This window comes from Doryrhamphus excisus, linkage group LG19, assembly GCF_037039965.1.
Source record: "Doryrhamphus excisus strain RoL-2023G ecotype Guam linkage group LG19, RoL_Dexc_Guam_v1.1, whole genome shotgun sequence".
In the NCBI taxonomy this organism is placed as follows: Eukaryota; Metazoa; Chordata; class Actinopteri; order Syngnathiformes; family Syngnathidae; genus Doryrhamphus; species Doryrhamphus excisus.
The window spans coordinates 12,263,482-12,282,183 of NC_136375.1; the positions used below are offsets into that span (position 1 = coordinate 12,263,482).

The 18,702-nt window shown below is 41.1% G+C and overlaps 1 protein-coding gene across 1 annotated transcript in view; it reads right to left on the reverse strand.

The window, feature by feature from the left end:
* nbas (NBAS subunit of NRZ tethering complex) overlaps positions 1-18,702 on the reverse strand; it is a 109,991-nt gene that overhangs the window by 53,342 nt on the left and 37,947 nt on the right. Inside the window, exons 25-36 of the mRNA XM_058056689.2 lie at positions 17,073-17,246; positions 15,942-16,075; positions 12,945-13,007; positions 12,704-12,826; positions 12,509-12,611; positions 11,518-11,595; positions 11,295-11,449; positions 9,284-9,396; positions 7,270-7,383; positions 4,007-4,120; positions 2,197-2,354; positions 854-943 (exon numbers count right to left, since the gene is read on the reverse strand). Of these exons, the coding sequence (XP_057912672.2) occupies positions 854-943; positions 2,197-2,354; positions 4,007-4,120; positions 7,270-7,383; positions 9,284-9,396; positions 11,295-11,449; positions 11,518-11,595; positions 12,509-12,611; positions 12,704-12,826; positions 12,945-13,007; positions 15,942-16,075; positions 17,073-17,246 (1,419 nt within the window). The remainder of the gene's footprint in view (positions 1-853; positions 944-2,196; positions 2,355-4,006; positions 4,121-7,269; positions 7,384-9,283; positions 9,397-11,294; positions 11,450-11,517; positions 11,596-12,508; positions 12,612-12,703; positions 12,827-12,944; positions 13,008-15,941; positions 16,076-17,072; positions 17,247-18,702) is intronic.

Consider the following 18,702-nt stretch of genomic DNA (forward strand, 5'->3'; position numbering starts at 1 on the left):
TCAAATTGGCCAGAAAATGACTTTATGTGGTAAATATACACTGACACAGCAAAACATCCAGCGTCACTGAATTAGGCGCTAAAGTCAAAGGAAATGAAACTCAATACAGGTTAGCTGGGATAGGCTCCAGTCTTCCTGTGAATAAAATAACATGAAATCACTTTACTAAAAATGACTAAATGACATCAGATGTAAATAATATCAAATACCCTTAAATAAAATGTAATTACACAGAATTCTGATTAAAATGACTTGGGATAAGATCAAAAAATAAATAAAATAAAAGATAGAGTGCAATGAATGCTTCAGTGTCACCATTCACATAATAAGAACCACAAAAAATGTTTGTGTGGATGCTCGTCTCGATGCACAATAAAACTGATTTTTTAAAAGTCACATTTCGGTCAGGGCCAGTGAACTCAAGCCAAATCATCTTGTGTGTGTGCGTGTGTGCGTGTGTGGGACATCAATACTTTACATAGAGACACTCAAGATGTTAGGAAAAAAACACAAACACTCCTGAGATGTCTGGAGGGGCTTACATACTGAAAGGTGAAGTGCCGGTACATGAAGACGACAACAAAATGACAACAAAAATGAGCGCCCATCCGTGCTCTAAGGGGGTGGAGGGGAGGGGGGGGGGTGCTCTGTGGAAGTCATTAAACATTAACACCCACTCACAACACCACCAAACTGCCAGATCTGACAAGGGAGGAAAGGAAAAAAAAAGGGTATAAATAATCCAAACGCCGCAACCTTATCACTGGATTTACACCTAATTAGACACACAGGCAGCGGAAGGAAATCACAAGATATTGAAAGAATAAGGACATTTACAAATAGAAACAAACACCTTTAATGAGTCGCTGTCGTCTGATTCTTTTGCACTTTTCCAGGTTTCTACCTCGGGCTCCATCTGGTACTTCACCGCCTGGTACAACACCTGCAGCACACAAGCAGAAAGGACGAGGACGGACATCCACGCATGATTTTATTCTACGAGGACATTGGTGCTGCAATCATTTTACAAGCATAAAGTCAAAATCTACAACCAAAAAGCTGTACTCTCAAGAGAAAAAGTTGGAATTTACCAAGACTAAAAAAATTACACCAGTTTAGTTATCTGTTTCAAGTAGTAATATCATGAAAAAGTCGAGTTGGGGGAAAATATAATATTATGGGAATAAAGTCAAAATATTACGAGTAGAAAGCTTATGAAGATTATTAAAGGAGAAAGTTGAAATATTTGGAAAGGTAAAACAGAAAAACATCAGCAAAAATGGGTACGCCGAGCAAAGAGTTAATACTACTAACAGGCTTTTTCACCCCAGTCACAAAGCGGCGACGGAGTTTTGTTCTTGAAATATTCATAACATCTTAGCATAAATAGCATAGATAAATATGCATTTATGCTATGCATAAATAGCATAGCATAAATAGCATAGCTACATGGGCGTCTTTAGAAAACAGCAAATTAAGTTACATCCTCTCATTTGTCACTATGTGGCAATTACATTAATTATATTATGATTAAATAATATAATAATTAATTATGATAAATTAATTAAATAATTAAATGAAATATCACGATAATACTTTCAAGTATGCAGCTCACCTACTGTATGAATCAAATACAATGATCAAATGTTTTTGATCATTTTAGTCGTAAAATCACACCAAAAATATGGAGGAATTTTGGTTATTTTTCCAGTTCATGTGGATTAGCTTGGAGAGGCTAAATTCGCTAGGCTAAAAATGTGTTTTTTGAGGCCGTTTTTGCACAGAAGCCTACCCAATTCTTCTAAAAACTATTTTTCTCCATGTATAAAATCTAAACATTTGGGTGTTTATTTGAATTATTTCCAGTGAACGTAAGTTAGCTTGTTCTGGCTAGTGCTAGGCGAGGGTTACAATTTTAATATTTATTATTAGGGTTGTTTTTTTTTTTTAATGGCATCTTGTTTTATTGTATAAAAGCATACTAAAGTCACATGCAAACGTTCTCCCAAAGGTTATTTCAGGTGAACCTAAAACAGTGCTTATATTAATGTGATTGACAGAAGTTAGGTGTTAGCTTGGGCCGGCTAACACAGGCTACATGAACATACGTCTTTATTGGAAGTCCTTTACTCACTTTGAATGAGTTAATGTCAAATTCAGAAAATAACATAAAGCAGACTGATAATGGCGTGTGACCTGAGTCTGGAGGTCGCTGGAGGCCGCGAGCAGAGCGTGGATGTTGTCAGGAGGACAGTGGGTGAGAGCGTAGGCCATCAGCTGCTGTCTGGCTTCCAGGTCGGTGAAGCCCTCGCATTGGCCCAGCAGGCTGCACACATCCCAGGCTGGACTGTAACCTGCAGAGCGAGGGGTGGGCGAAAAGTCCGGAAATGGACTTGTACCATTTCTTTTCCTCAGTGCTGTTTTATTTGTGTGTGTGTGTGTGTGTGTGTGTGTGCTGGTGCAACATAAAAAGTGAGGCCAGCCAGACAAAACATAATCTCATTAAATCCCTTCAGGCTAATTGTGTGAAGCACAAAGGCTACAATTACACACTCACGTATATTATGTTCTCATAATCGCTCTCTGGAGTGGAGCGTACGTACACTAACTCGGCCAACCTTGAATCGGACCTGCTGAAGTGAATTGTTTAAGAGGCTGGCACACATGCTAAAAGACAATGATTCAAATAAAGGAATGGAAAGTAAGCATTTCAAGCATAAAAAGGGCTCAATTAACTAAAATACAAATAGAAAGCATTCAGAAGACGCTGTGTAACGTCAAAGACGCTGTGATGACATGTAGTTTTCTACACTGGTCACAAGGTGTCGGTAATGTCATCCTAATGTTGGGGGAGACACACAAGCACCAGATGTGATGGCTGGAATAACAGGTTTGAAAGATGTCACAACAGGCACAATAACCCCTAACATGGGCTTCTGTTACAACCCTAACCTTTGTTGAAGTAAAACTCAAATCTGAGCCCCGAACGTCACTTCCTGTCCACCCCGCCTCACCTCCCCCAGCACCAGAACACAGTCAAGCCAAGGTCACAACCGGTCGTTGCAAAAAACGCACAGTATTTAGAAAGTCATAGACAGGTTTTCTACACTCTAATTATTAATTGTGACTCCTAATTTGCGGAAATTCACTTATCCCAGTTGGGTTTGGAGCCAATTAACTGGGATAATCGAGGGATTACTGTACTTTCGGGCACATTCACTATCTGCTGAAAATGGTAATGGTAATGGTTTTATTTCATTTGAACATGCATCAGATTACAATTGAATGCATCACATAATCAGTTCACAGTTCCACATGTCCAAAAGGAGTAGGAAGAAGCAAAGCTTATTAAATCCTACCCCTCCATCTGGTATTTTTACAATCAGTAACTGTTACATTTGTTCACTTCCTGCTTTCCTAATATAGTTTTTTTTTGTCACGTACCGAAGTAGGAGGTGATATGAGCATCCAATGCCATAATGTGTACCATAGTAAGTGTCAATATAGTGATATATATAGCACATCATGACTGGTTCAAGACTCTTCATCCTTGTATTTAGCAAACATCAACTGCTTGTATTGTTTCTTGAATTAGCTCATCGTTGTGCATTGTTTGACTTCCTTACTCAATCCATTCCATAGTTTGATTCCACATACTGAAATGCTATGGCAATGAGTCAACACACAGCCGTGATTGTCTAAATAGCTGTCAACACAAATAATTCCATCTTGACTACCATCTGGTGCTGAATGAGTGCTGCGGTTCAGAGAGCTCTGTTCAATTCCATGCTCGATAACAGTGTTAACACCCAGGACACAACGTCTTCACTGTGAGGTGGATTCACTAAGCTATACTGCTACTATATAAGCTACACGCTGACTACTCTAAAGTGCATTATAGTTTATTTTCTGTGTGAGAGGTAAACAAGCACATGCTCCATGGTGGTTAAAGGTAAACACAACCTTTACCGCGTAAAAGTGTGTGGACACCAAGGTGAGAACATACCTGCAGCCATGAGGTCCTGACAGTGAATGTACGCAGCCTTCAAGTCCAGGAACTGCAGGGCTTGCTGCGCTAGCAGGGTCAACACCTGCCCTTTGCGGGTGTCCTCATCATCCCCTTGAGACACACACACACACACACACACACAACAAAGAGAGAGATGCAACACGCAAATGCTGCTTTTAAAATGCTATTTCTTTTATCTTGATAAATGTCAACCACGTCCGCCGAGACGCTCTAAACAGCAAATCTCATAATCCTGCTTATCACGTCTAACATCTGTCTTAATAAATCTTTTTTCTGACTCCACACGCGGACGGAAGGTTGAAATGTCGTGGCGTATTAGCGGCGGCGGCGGAATATTAATGGGCGTCCGGCGTAAATGAGGTTATTGCAGTGGCTCTTCATCTCGGCGAGGGAGGAATTAAATATTGAGAAAGAGTGTCTGGCTAAACGAGGGAATCGTTTTCACCATATGATGTGAGCGGGGCCGGGATTGCTTATGATGTTAACATTCACGCCGCGTCCCGTGTCCATCGCTGGCAAACGAAGACGACGCCAACAAACACAGAAGCTACGAATGAGGATCGGATGCAGCAAAATATTGAAGACTCCCTCAAATCAATCGCGAAAAAACGATAAAATATAGGAACTCGAAGTGTACGGTTGTTGGACTTCCTCACAAGGGTCACAGGGGTAAGCTGGAACCTATCCCAGCTGACTTCAAGCAAGAGGTGGGTACACCCAGGACTGGTTGCCAACCATGTTGGCATGTTATGGTGTATAGCTGCTCTGCAGAAGTTCACAATACAATACAATACATTAAGATGTTCCATTCCTGCACATTTTAGACTCAAGTAAGATGTTCCATTCCTGCATGTTTTAGATTCACGTAAGATGTTCCATTCCTGCATGTTTTAGACTCATTTGAGATGTTCCATTCCTGCATGTTTTAGACTCATGTAAGATGTTCCATTCCTGCATGTTTTAGATTCACGTAAGAAGTTCCATTCCTGCATGTTTTAGATTCACGTAAGATGTTCCATTCCTGCATGTTTTAGACTCATGCAAGGTGTTCCATTCCTGCATGTTTTAGACTCATTTGAGATGCTCCATTCCTGCATGTTTTAGACTCATGTAAGATGTTCCATTCCTGCATGTTTTAGACTCATTTGAGATGTTCCATTCCTGCATGTTTTAGACTCATGTAAGATGTTCCATTCCTGCATGTTTTAGATTCACGTAAGAAGTTCCATTCCTGCATGTTTTAGATTCACGTAAGATGTTCCATTCCTGCATGTTTTAGACTCATGCAAGGTGTTCCATTCCTGCATGTTTTAGACTCATTTGAGATGCTCCATTCCTGCATGTTTTAGACTCATGTAAGATGTTCTATTCCTGCATGTTTTAGACTCATGTAAGGTGTTCCATTCCTGCATGTTTTAGACTCATGTAAGATGTTCCATTCCTGCATGTTTTAGACTGATGTAAGATGTTCTATTCCTGCCTGTTTTAGATTCACGTAAGATGTTCCATTCCTGCATGTTTTAGATTCATGTAAGATGTTCCATTCCTGCATGTTTAGACTCATGTAAGACGTTACATTCCTGCATGTTTAGACTCATGTAAGACGTTCCATTCCTGCATGTTTTACACTCATGTAAGATGTTCCATTCCTGCATGTTTTAGACTCGTGTAAGATGTTCCATTCCTGCATGTTTTAGACTCATGTAAGATGTACCATTCCTGCATGTTTTAGACTCATGTAAGATGTTCCATTCCTGCATGTTTAGACTCATGTAAGATGTTCCATTCCTGCATGTTTTACACTCACGTAAGATGTTCCATTCCTGGATGTTTTAGATTCATGTAAGATGTTGCATTCCTGTATGTTTTAGATTCATGTAAGATGTTCCATTCCTGCACGTTTAGACTCATGTAAGACGTTCCATTCCTGCATGTTTTACACACATGTAAGATGTTCCATTCTTGCATGTTTTAGATTCATGTAAGATGTTCCATTCCTGCATGTTTTAGATTAATGTAAGATGTTCCATTCCTGCATGTTTTAGATTAATGTAAGATGTTCCATTCCTGCATGTTTTAGACTCATGTAAGATGTTCCATTCCTGCATGTTTAGACTCATGTAAGATGTTCCACTCCTGCATGTTTTACACTCACGTAAGATGTTCCATTCCTGGATGTTTTAGATTCATGTAAGATGTTGCATTCCTGTATGTTTTAGATTCATGTAAGATGTTCCATTCCTGCACGTTTAGACTCATGTAAGACGTTCCATTCCTGCATGTTTTACACACATGTAAGATGTTCCATTCTTGCATGTTTTAGATTCATGTAAGATGTTCCATTCCTGCATGTTTTAGATTAACGTAAGATGTTCCATTCCTGCATGTTTTAGACTCATGTAAGATGTTCCATTCCTGCATGTTTTAGACTCATGTAAGATGTTCCATTCCTGCATGTTTTACACTCACGTAAGATGTTCCATTCCTGGATGTTTTAGATTCATGTAAGATGTTGCATTCCTGCATGTTTTAGATTAATGTAAGATGTTCCATTCCTGCATGTTTTAGACATGAAATCATCGTACTGTACACATTTGGCGCCATTTTTAGTCCATGTGGAGGTTACAGCCACGCAAAATTTCAACATCATCCAAATAAACCTGTAACCTGTGTTTTGCGCACAACATTTTTAGTCATGACCAAAACTAGACTTCGTAGGAAAATATTGGTTTTAAGAAAAATGGCCATGTTTCTGTGGACATGGACAAGGACTGAAAGTTTATGCACAGAAGCTCTTTGGAACATCACAATGGGGCTCTTTCCTTAAATCACACAATATAATTGTAAATTAGTGTATGATAATTAAACCCCCCCACACCTCTCTTCAGAGTAAAACATCTCTTCTTAAGCTTTTCCATGCAGCTGAGGCAGGAACCAAACCATCCCCCGCAGGCTTTCTGCGGCGGCCGCGCTGGTGTGATACCTGCATGAAATATTCACCGCCATGGCCCCAGAGCTGCGCACCCTTCAGAAGCTGCAGTTACTTATTTAAAAATATGTTTATGCCTCTTCTCATCTCCCGCTGCCTGTGGTGGTGAGCGGCGCTGAGAACAAAATGCCACCGTGATCCTTTTAGCTGTCGGCGGGCCTCGGAGGAAGTTCAGATAAATCAAATGCAACTCTAACTCTGACCGCTTGTGGTTTGTTTTCTCTTTTTTTTTTCTTTCAGGTGAAAGTACCTGCCACTCGCAGCAGAGAAGCCAGACTCAGCAGAGTGTTGGACTGCTTGTAGGCGGTGGAGCAGTGGGCGATGCACTCCTCGATGAGAGACAGACGGTCAGAACGCAGACGCACTGCAGGGCAAAGAGGGAGAAGAGAGCCTTGAAGTGCATGTCAGGAAAACAACATCATGAAAATGCCACTGCATTGGGTACACCTGCGGATGCTTCCGAAACGTGGAACATACATAAAATAAGACATGCCTTTATTAATCCCATAAAAGGAAATTCCAGATTTACAGCACAGATGAGTGTCGGAAATGCTAAATCAGGGTAACACAAAGCAAGAGGTTATATACACTTTTTAAAGCTACGTGCATGTTGATCAAGCCAAAGGTTTATTGCACGTTTTATTGCATGGTTATTCACGGTTTATTGTACAGGATTTTTGGAGCGGTTTGCATTATGTAGTCTGACTGCTGCAGGAAGGACACACACACACTTTGGATGTATCATCCATGCTCACATGTTCTACGTACAGGTGTGCTTAATGTTATGGTCGGTACAAGTATAAAATCTTAGATTACCATGACAAATGAGGTAACAATCATTTTGCAATGAATCTATGCAGTACCGGGTGTCCAAAACATCGGTGACAAAGTGACTCCAAAACATCGTACCGCGACTGTAAATACAGATCAATGCGCAAAATTTAATTGCAGTTCAATTTCTTTGAAGTTTAATTTATTCAGTGAAAAAAATTTTTTTTGTAGTAGGTCTATTTTGTACTATTTTTGGATTAATTGGATTTTATTTAAATAAAATAACGTCCTTCACAGGCCTGCACTCCTGTGTCACCTGAGGGTGAGTGGAAAAGAGGAATTGTGAGAAAAGAACTGATCTATTACCAAAGCCTTTCTTTCACGCTATATCTCTGTATGTATATACTCTATATATATTATATTATACTGTACTGTGAATACTGTACACGTGTTGTTGAACAGTAGGACACATCCAATACAATAGCGTGTCCCTGAGCTGTGGATGTCAGACAATAATCGCATACCAACATCCTTTTCTTTTCCCATCCAGCGTTCTCGCCTCACGTAGGAGTGGGATGATTGAGGGGAGGTCTCAAAGATGGAGGAAAAGAAAAGGAAAAGGTAGGGTGTATCAAAAAAACGGAGGGGAAAGGGTGGCGTTTTATTAGAGTCTGTCACTGTGCTTTACGTGGGCAGCTCTGTTTGATGAGGGCACTGGAGTTGGGGGGGTAAGGGGGCGGAGGTAGGGTCCTCGGAGGAAAACGAGCTCTCGGTTGAGAGGTGAGGCTGGTTCCGGCTTTTCTTTTAACGCCGTGGCTGTGAGATCATGCAAAATCTAAGTCAGATTAACTTTCTGAAATCAAGGTTTCAAAAAAAATGCTTAAGACTGAGATACACTTTGTTTTGTTTACTTTGTTAGACCAAATTGATTCTGTTCAGTCATATATACTAATATTGGAATATTATTTGACTCAAACATTAGCTACATGTACAGTATGAGAGCTATGTCATGTTTAGTTAGCCTATTCACTGAAGACTTAATTTAAGATGTGCAGCGAAGCCTGGTTGTTGTTTTTATTTTTGTTTCCACTGTTCATTAGAACATCACTTTTGATCATAGTCGACCTTTAAGATGGCTGGACGGGAAATGCAAGCAGACGTATGAAGTGTGTGAGTTTGCCTTGCGACCTGAGAAAAAAACACAAACGTTCACAGACTTTGTTTGACATGACAAAGAACCCCTGCAGTTCCAAAATCAGTGAATGACGCCGACACGAGTGGCTAGCGAGGCGTCATGTTAGTCCGCCAGATAAATATCGTTTTTCCGTGTTAGCTGCTACAATAACAATACCGCTGTAGCTTGGGTAATATAGAAGTCCGTTATATAAATTTCCCGTGACGTCTGTTGTTATCTAGCTCATATTAACTCATATTAACTAACTTAAAAGTGCAGTTCCCCTTTAAAGAGATGTACCAAGCAGGGTCGGTGTTACCTTGCAGAGGCAGGATGTTGACGCTGAAGTCCTCCAGCTGGCTGAGGGCGCTGATGAGGTTCAGCTCATCGAGGACAGCCGGAGGACAGTCGGTGATGAGCTGGAGACACGCCCTGGGGAAAAGGACCAACACTTTGCTATTAAGTCATTTGATCCCAGACGGTTTTCAAAAGACGACCGATATTTTAGACGATTGTGAGTGATCTTCCTAGGAACGCAGAATATTGTGTTCTATGGCTATATAAACATGGAACCTTCCAAAAGAAAGATGAGACCTATCTTTCATCAGAAAAAAAGTGTTTCTACCTTTTTCTGCCCTTGAGTAATCAGCAGTAGAACAGCAGTAGTTTCAGGAAAATATCAGTTCCTGACTAAAATAGAGAAAACCAGCTTTTTCATAACTTTCACTTACACAAATATTTGTTTGCTTTTGTGACAGCTGACATATCTAAACAACAACATCAACATACACAACACAAAAAGGGATGTTTTCCCTGAACACCATGAACTATTTATAATATTGCCATTTGGAACTAAAGTGCGAGTTTAGAAAAACAAATAAATACGTCTTTGGTATCGAATGTCTGGCTTCATCCTGGTCAGAGCACTTGTTATTCACACGGATTGGCATTCAGTAACACGCCAGAGCCTCGCTGGGCTTATTTATGACACACTCCACTCCACTCACTGAGCCTGTGTCTGGATATAAAAATCATACACTCTTGTTCGACGGGATATTCATCACATAATTACACAGACTGGAGTAGAGAGGAGATTGAGGGAGAAGACGAGGGAAAGAAACAGAATGATTAAAAGCCCAAATCCCACATGAAACAACAGCTTATTGCTTCCAGTGAGAGGAGGCCTGACGTCAGCTTCAGTACGTAGTGTGGGTGGTTGAGGACAACTAGACCTTGTTCAGTCATGACACAAACACACAGTTTACACAAAAAAATGCTCACAAGCCATAAAAAAAATCAACTATTTGAACAGGAAGCCAAAGTGAACTGCTGTGGATGCAAAGCACGCGGCGTCACTGACTTTTTAAGCGAAGAAAGCGAAGACCGAGTGGACATTAGCACTAAAGTTAACGACTATGTTGGCTGACAATGTGTGCTTTTTGCACAGTGTAGCAGTTTCTGGCTCAAGTGTGACCGCTTCCTAGGACTGGACCTCGCTCCCATAGGGCCCCACGGTCCATGTATTTTGCACAAGGAGGCGCATTCTCTGCAAATGCACAAAATGGATGCATGGACTAGTTAGATACTTTTTTTTAATAATTAGTTATTGGTCCTGGTTGTCAGTCTTAACTTTTCCCAATAATATGTGGCACCTCTGGTCAATAGCACACATCGTAAATAAGTACAAAATGTACAGCTAATCCCGCGGCACGGTGGTCGAGTGGTTAGCGCGCAGACCTCACAGCTAGGAGACCAGGGTTCAATTCCACCCTCGGCCATCTCTGTGTAGAGTTTGCATGTTCTCCCCGTGCATGCGTGGGTTTTCTCCAGGTACTCCGGTTTCCTCCCACATTCCAAAAACATGCTAGGTTAATTGGCCACTCCAAATTGTCCATAGGTATGAATGTGAGTGTGAATGGTTGTTTGTCTATATGTGCCCTGTGATTGGCTGGCCACCAGTCCAGGGTGTACCCCGCCTCTCGCCCGAAGACAGCTGGGATAGGCTCCAGCACCACCGTGACCCTCGTGAGGAAAAAGCGGTAGAAAATGAATGAATGAATGTACAGATGTGATCGGCCAATTTCACTCATGGATGATCGGTACGGTAATTTGAGGCATAAACCCCTGATCACAGCATCTCTATCTTTGAGTGCATGTCAAGGGGCGCATGTATATTCGTTGCTATAAATGAATGAATGACCCAATTATTGGCCTACTTCCCCATTCAGAACAGACGGTAAGGTTGAGACAGCTCACTCCTCTGAGAGCTAATTCAAATGGTCCTACATGCTGGAGTTATGTCATTAGCATGCATTGGCTGCGTTCTTTACCTGGCCAGGCCCATGCAGGAGTCTGTGAGCGTGGTGGAGGAGTTGAAGTATTCTCTAGCGGCGGCCAGCACCAGCTCCACGCTGCTGTCGTAGGCCACCTTCATGGCGAAGCTCTTACCGCGGAAGGACAGGCTGACGGGAACGTCCTGGCTGACCTGAAACAGCAGAGTCAATAGGAGTCTTTTACATACAAGCTCGGGTGAAATGTATTGCATTAAGGTACCTTGGAGCAGTGCATCAGCTGTCCCGCCAGGCGAACGTTCTCCAGGCGGCTGGAGCACAGCAGCGACTCGACAAAAATCTGCAGCGAGCATTCAGGAATGAGTCTTACTGTAATGTCATTTATTTCATTTCATTTGCTAAAAAGGCACACGAGAAAGTCGTGATGTCTTCTTTGAAGAAGAAATGAAAAAAAGTTTAGGCATTCCGATACGGAGGTCATGTCCCGATAATAACAACCTTTCATATTACCGTCATTTTGCCAAAAGCCACATTTCCCATAGGAGACAATATAGGAGACTTCATCCATGTCAGGATCAAATTGGGGCCATCATGAAACATAATTGTAAAAATAAGATTTTTTTTTAAATGTTAAAAACATTTTGATTTAAATTTAATTTAATAAAAAAAACATCTCAGCTTTGAAATTTACAATTAGTATGAATTTTCTCGGCGGCACGGTGGTCGAGTGGTTAGCGCGCAGACCTCACAGCTAGGAGACCAGGGTTCGATTCCACACTCTGCCATCTCCCCGTGCATGTGTGGGTTTTCTCCGGGTACTCCGGTTTCCTCCCACATTCCAAAAACATGCTAGGTTAATTGGCGACTCCAAATTGTCCATAGGTATGAATGTGAGTGTGAATGGTTGTTTGTCTATATGTGCCCTGTGATTGGCTGAATTTTCTCTCCCATTTTTGCTGCTTTTATTTTTATTTTTTTATTGTTCCAAATGCTTCGTCTTCATATATTTTCTTCTCATATTATTACTACTTTATTGCCATAAACTTTATTTTTATTATAACATTATCTCATTTTCCAAAACTTCATTCATTGTTGCGTTTCATTCATTCATTGCTTTCATTTTTTTGTCATTATTTCATTTTTTTCTATAAAAATTTGATTAAAAATGACTGTTATTTCCTTTTTTTTGTTTTTTTTTTTTACTTTTCTTGTTTTCAGAATGTGCTGTCGGCCATTCTTGTTTTCCTTTTTACCTGGTGGCAGGTCTCCGCTTTCAAACAGCCGTAGACGTTCTGCTGCATGTCCAACAGATCCTGCAGCACACCTCTCCACACCGTCTCCCCCACGGGGGGGCTCCTGAGAACAAACAACAACAACAACACATACACACCCCGCTTCATTATGTGCAACCTAATGAGGTCCATAACAGTGTTGTGTTACGATCTTACTTGCGTCCCGTGTGGCGACACAGTTTGATCATGAGCTGGTGGGCTTCCTCTGGGCTGTTCTGACTGTTCCTTACGTAGGAGATGGGTTTCTGTAGGCCGTGTTTCTCCAGGACCTCCGCCACACTGTAAGCACACAGTAAGCCATACTGGATGTAAGCAGGAAATTCCGATTAGGCCAAAGATTGTCATTATTCAGGCTTGGAATGGAATGAAGGAGGCCAAGTAGAAGAACAGCGTTTACCTGAGGTGTTTCTCAAGTTTGTCCACCTGATCATGCAGGGAAGATGTGACATCCGTTTCAGGCCTGCAGAAAAACACACACACTATGAGTTGTGGACATGAACCCCACCTCACTTCCGGGGTTGACTAATCGTGCCACAATCCGGTGTATCTGTCCGAGAAGTAACAGCACAGAAACCACAGTAGGGGTGCAGGTTTTGACCGATTTTCACCCTTTTGTGTGTGCCGGTTCCGGAGTAGAAGCCAATACAACCGTGTGGAAAAATGAGTATGTGTGTTTGGCCCACTACTGCAAGGTTATCCTAAAAATAAAACCCACTTGATGCTTTGACAATTCTGGGTCAGGCTGTCCCTCACAGGAGGGGTGACCCCAGAGTGGAACAACCCCCAGCAAGTGTGTGTATGTAGTTTGCTCACACCGAGCATCTCAACCTCAGCAATCAATTCCTCGGATAGTCTTTTTTTTTTTTTTTTTTCCCCCGCCCCTCCGCACGGCTTGTTCCACCTTCACATCACCTTCATTTCTCACTTGGCATCTTTTCGGAATGCATTTTCATTCTTTTGCCCCCCAGCCCTCCATTAGGCTCATTCTTTCATGCTAAATTATGAAAAATGGAGCTCAACTTGTGGCTCTTTCAAAAAAAAAAAAAAAAAAAAAACACCCCACACTAATGAGCTCATTTGCTGGGCTAAATGATGAACAAGAAGAAATGAGCTGTGTTGTTTGGAATGTAAAATAAAATGGTTATATCCAGCATTTAAAGACTTTTCAAGTAATTTCAACATGTGATTGGATGTTACAAATCATTTCTCCCAAGCCCACATATCCCATAGGATGCACTGGATGCTCATCCACAAATCTTATTATTTGTGGGAAAACTCGCCATTGTGTGCTATAATTAGGGATGCTCTAATCAGGGTTTTATGCTGACGATTCCGATATGGATCACCCATGAGTGAGCTCGGCCGATACCGATCGGAGCATCCCTTGCTATAATCTCGCTGATGAGATGTTTGTTTATTGGTAGAAGACCCTTTTTATTTATCCTACATTGGCAAAGCTCCAGTTACACAGAAAGTAATCATAGGCAAACTTGAACTTGCTTGAGGATGTGTTCTTTATGTGTAGTGAATCAGCTTGATAATATACACGCTGACTCGCACAGTGCAAACAACAGGAGCCAAAAATAACAGGAAACACACGTGGGAAGCCCACAAACACACACGTTCCCAAAAGGGAATGACCCAGCATGCCTTGCGGGTTCTAAATTAGTACAAAATATTATTGTTTGCATAATTTTGGTTCCAAAGTGAGTGACGGAGCTGTGTGGTTGGACGACCCTTGTGTTGGTTTGGCATTTTGAAGGGCATCTCAACTTTGTCTGAGAAGCCCAGCATGCCTTGCGGGTTTTAAATTAGTACAAAATATTGTTGTTTGCATATTTTTGGTTCCAACGTGAGTGACGGAGCTGGGTGGTTGGATGACCCTTGTGTTGGTTTGGCATTTTGACGGGCATTTCAACTTTGTCTGAGAAGTCCAGCATGCCTTGCGGGTTCTAAATTAGTACAAAATATTGTTGTTTGCATAATTTTGGTTCCAACGTGAGTGACGGAGCTGTGTGGTTGGACGACCCTTGTGTTGGTTTGGCATTTTGACGGGCATCTCAACTTTGTCTGAGAAGCCCAGCATGCCTTGCGGGTTCTAAATGAGTACAAAATATTGTTGTTTGCATAATTTTGGTTCCAACGTGAGTGACGGAGCTGTGTGGTTGGACGACCCTTGTCTGAGAATCCCAGCAAATTAACCCCTTGTCACATCACAACGTCACTATCAGTTTTCCCAAAACATTTTGTGATTGAATACGGTCTATTTATAGTATGTTTAGCATTTTCAAGCGTAAATACAGCGTTTTTTTCCCAAAACGATACCGATCTGCTTCTCAAGACCGATATGGAACCAATACTAGACAACTGGAGGTAAGAAGGACTGGAAAAATTTTGGATTTGACCAACTGTACCGAATGAAATATCATGACACTGTACCACATCACTACTATCAGGAGAACCAGCGTATAGAGCGGAGGGAGCCACCTGCTGTGGCCCAGCAAAGTACACTGTATTGGGACACGTGCCCCGAGCAGGGGGTGTGCCGCTACGGAGGTCAAGAGGACCATAGTATAGAGCAGAAGGCAAGGTGCACTGTATTCAGGCACATGTGCCGAGCATACGATGTGTCGCCACGGAGGTCTCTGGCAAATTATTTGACTGCCGCTGGTGTTTCAAGTGGCTGGTATAGTTTTTTGTGTGCTCAATGCCCCCTTCCCCCTGTCGTGGAGCATTTGATACAACTAGCAATCAAAAGGTCTCTGAAAGTTTGTTTACAAGTGAGCTCCGGGGAAGTTACAATTGTACAATAATTATCACACACCCCTATAAAACATATATAAAGCATTCCGAAGATGCATTCGCTGTGATGATGTAGTATTCTAGACTGGTCACTAGGTGTCAGTAATTTTGGGTGAGACACACAATGCCGGAACAACAGGCTTTTATCAATAATCCCTAACACTGTTGAGGCCGTAACCAAAACCAATAGACAGGTATTCCACGTTGTGTTTGACAGAATAACTCCACATTTCGCTTTCATGGCAAGAGGAAGAACGAAGGACTCATTGCCAGTAATTCTATTTTCCAATTAAGGTGCACACCAGGGAGATAATCCATCTTAAAAAAGCAGAAATTTAATCCACTCCGGCTCGCCAATGGCCCGTTTTATGAACTTTGCAGTCTACTTTTTTTTCTGTCATAGCTCAGCCTCTTTAAAATGCAGCGCATAGCCACTCTGTCTCACGGGGGAGCTCAAGCAGAAGAAAGTAGCGTATAGATGGAGAAAGCAGCGGGATTCAATCATGGCATAGAACAAATGAGGCCTTGCTGGCTAACAATTGTAATAAATAGCCATCATGTTGTCAAAGTCATGTCAGAGGGGATGCTTTACCCAAAGCCTCTCTGTGGGAGACACTCCAGGATGTCATAGCAGAGGCTGAGCTGGTCGTCTCTCTCGCTGCTGTAGATGCTCTCCAGGGCCAACCCCATCAGCTGGTCAGGGTCCCCGATCACCTTCTGCTGACACTGGAGGGCACATTGATTGAGAGAACAAGTCAGATTGCTACGTTTGTGTCGCTTTAACCGCCTCTAGATGACGTCGTTGTGACGTACGTAGTACATGTACTTTTTGTGGAGGACAAAAAGCAAGTATATTTACAGGATTAATACAAACAATATGTATTTTTGGTGGTGGGGAGTCACAAGATGGAACCACCTGTGAATGCATTTAGATAGGAGAGGGGACCCGCTGCTCGTTGAGAAGAGCTTGCTTCCATGTTCGTTTTATTTTTTGAAACTTTTGTTTCAGAAATGTATATTTATTTTAGTATTTTTTTTTACACTTTTATTTAACTTTTATTTTACTAACTTTTATTATTTTTATTTGTATTTCTTTGCACATGTAAGTCATTAAATGTTTTAATATTTTTAAAAACTTTTATTTTAGACATTTTTATTTAATATTGTATTTTTTACTGGTATTTTATGATTTATACACTTATTTAACAAATTTGTATAATTTGTTTGACATTAATTTTTATTTGACTTGTCTAAAATTTCTGCTCATTTTTATTTAGTAGGTTTTTTACACTTACACACTTATTTTATTCATTTTTATTTTGATTTTATATATCTTTTTATTTAACTAATTTTTGTCTGTTAGTGTTATTTTTTACATTGTAATTATAGTAATTTTTATTTATTTTATAACTTTTTTATATCTTCGATTATTCCTTTAATTAATTAATTTCCCCTACTTTTATTTAAAATGTATTTTGTTTTTAAAAATAGCATGTCCTTTTTTGAAACATCAATACACACAATGTCATACAACACCAAGGAAACGAGGAAGACTATTATAGCTGCATGCATACAAATACAATATTTCCTAAATTCAAATAAAACATAAAAAATACCATATTCCACATTTCATAATTTGAATGTCCTATTTGGACTTGCTGTATACGAGCCACCAGTGGAGAACCACCGGCGTGTGTGTGTGTGTGTGTGTGATGACACTTACATCAGGTTTGGAGTGCTGGAAGATGATGAGAGGAAAGGTGAGGTCCCGCTGGGCCAGACCGACCAGGTAGTCTCTGAGCAGCCGTTTGGCGGCGCCCTCCTCCTGTCGCTCACAGCGGTGCAGGAAGGGCACCATCCACTGGAAGGCATCTTTCACGTAGCGCTCCCTGCTGGACTGGTGGTGGAAGAAACTTTTTATTCACATTTGGATGTATAATGCATACGGGGAGTTGACTTTGTTGCTCTCGCTCTTATAACGGAGCACATCAGAGGCAAGGAAGGGGGTAATTTAATTTAAGCCAGTTTGGTAAACACACACACACACACACACGATTCCCCAAGGGGGAGTCAAGCAGCATGTGTCAGTGCAGTAAACAACATTTGCTGGCTGTCTGCCCGCACGGTCCTTGCAGGCTGAAGCCAGCATGAGCAGCAGTATTAGCTAGCATTTACAGGAGCACTCGTATAATGGACTCCAAGGACACTGGAGTCCACTCACTGCCTTTTATTTGTGGGCAAATTAAAAGGAAAAACAGTATGGAATGGCCATTAAATAAGACCGAATGTGTCCTTATTTTTAACTACTAAGCACATGAACCCCGGCTCTGCCAGTCCTTCGTGTTTTTACCTCACCCATTGGCTAATGCACTTCTCGTAAATAAAGTTATTCATTAAAACGCAAGCAATATATTGATGCGAGCCAAATATCCTCTACATGTCCTACGCGTGCGGCTGTTTTGAGCATCTACTACAGAAACACTAGTCAAAGATCCTCTATAATCAGGACTGCTCTGTTGTCTTTAAGGACCGACTTGAAAAACAGTGGTCAAAGATCCTATATATTACAGGACTGCTTTGCTGTTTTTAAGCACAAGTCACAAAAACACGAGTCAAAGATTCTCTTGGCCAGGGGTCTCAAACATGCGGCCCGCAGGCCAAATGTGGCCCGCAGGACACTAGTTTGAGGCCCCCGCCTTGATATGAAAGTTTAATGTTAGTGCGGCCCACGCAAGTTTGATATGGATGCTGTATGGTATCATGTACCCAGAAAAAATTATTACGTTTGATTAATGTTCATGTTAAAGGTTAAATAACTGTTAATAGTTATCCTCCCTATCCATGTGGAAGTGGTAAGTTTTTGGCTATTTAAGTTGAAAGGAAATAACTTGAAGGCTACCGTTTAGGTCGCTAGCTCTCTAGTTTGCGAGTTAGCATGTGTCTCAAGACCCTGCAGTTGCGCAATATGTTGTAAATAAAAAGAGTATAAATGTGACTATAGTCGTGTTTTGTCATGTCTACAGGGCTCTAATAATGCTTTGTTCATTTTAATCTGAAAAAAATTTGTCTACCCACCAACTATATGTGGTTTCTTAAGTTTTTATTATTTGCCGTTTTATTATTATTATTATATTTATTTATTACTGATTGATTGATTTTCTTTATTCTTGATTTGTTTATTTATTTTTCATCTTTTTTTTTTGGAAAACCTGATGCGGCCCAGTCTCACCCAGACCAGAGCTCCAGTGGCCCCCAAGTAAATTGAGTTTGAGACCCCTGCTCTAGACCCTGTTGTTGCTTTTGTTGTTAGTCAAAGATCATCTATATGACAGGTGGTTTTACATATGTACTAC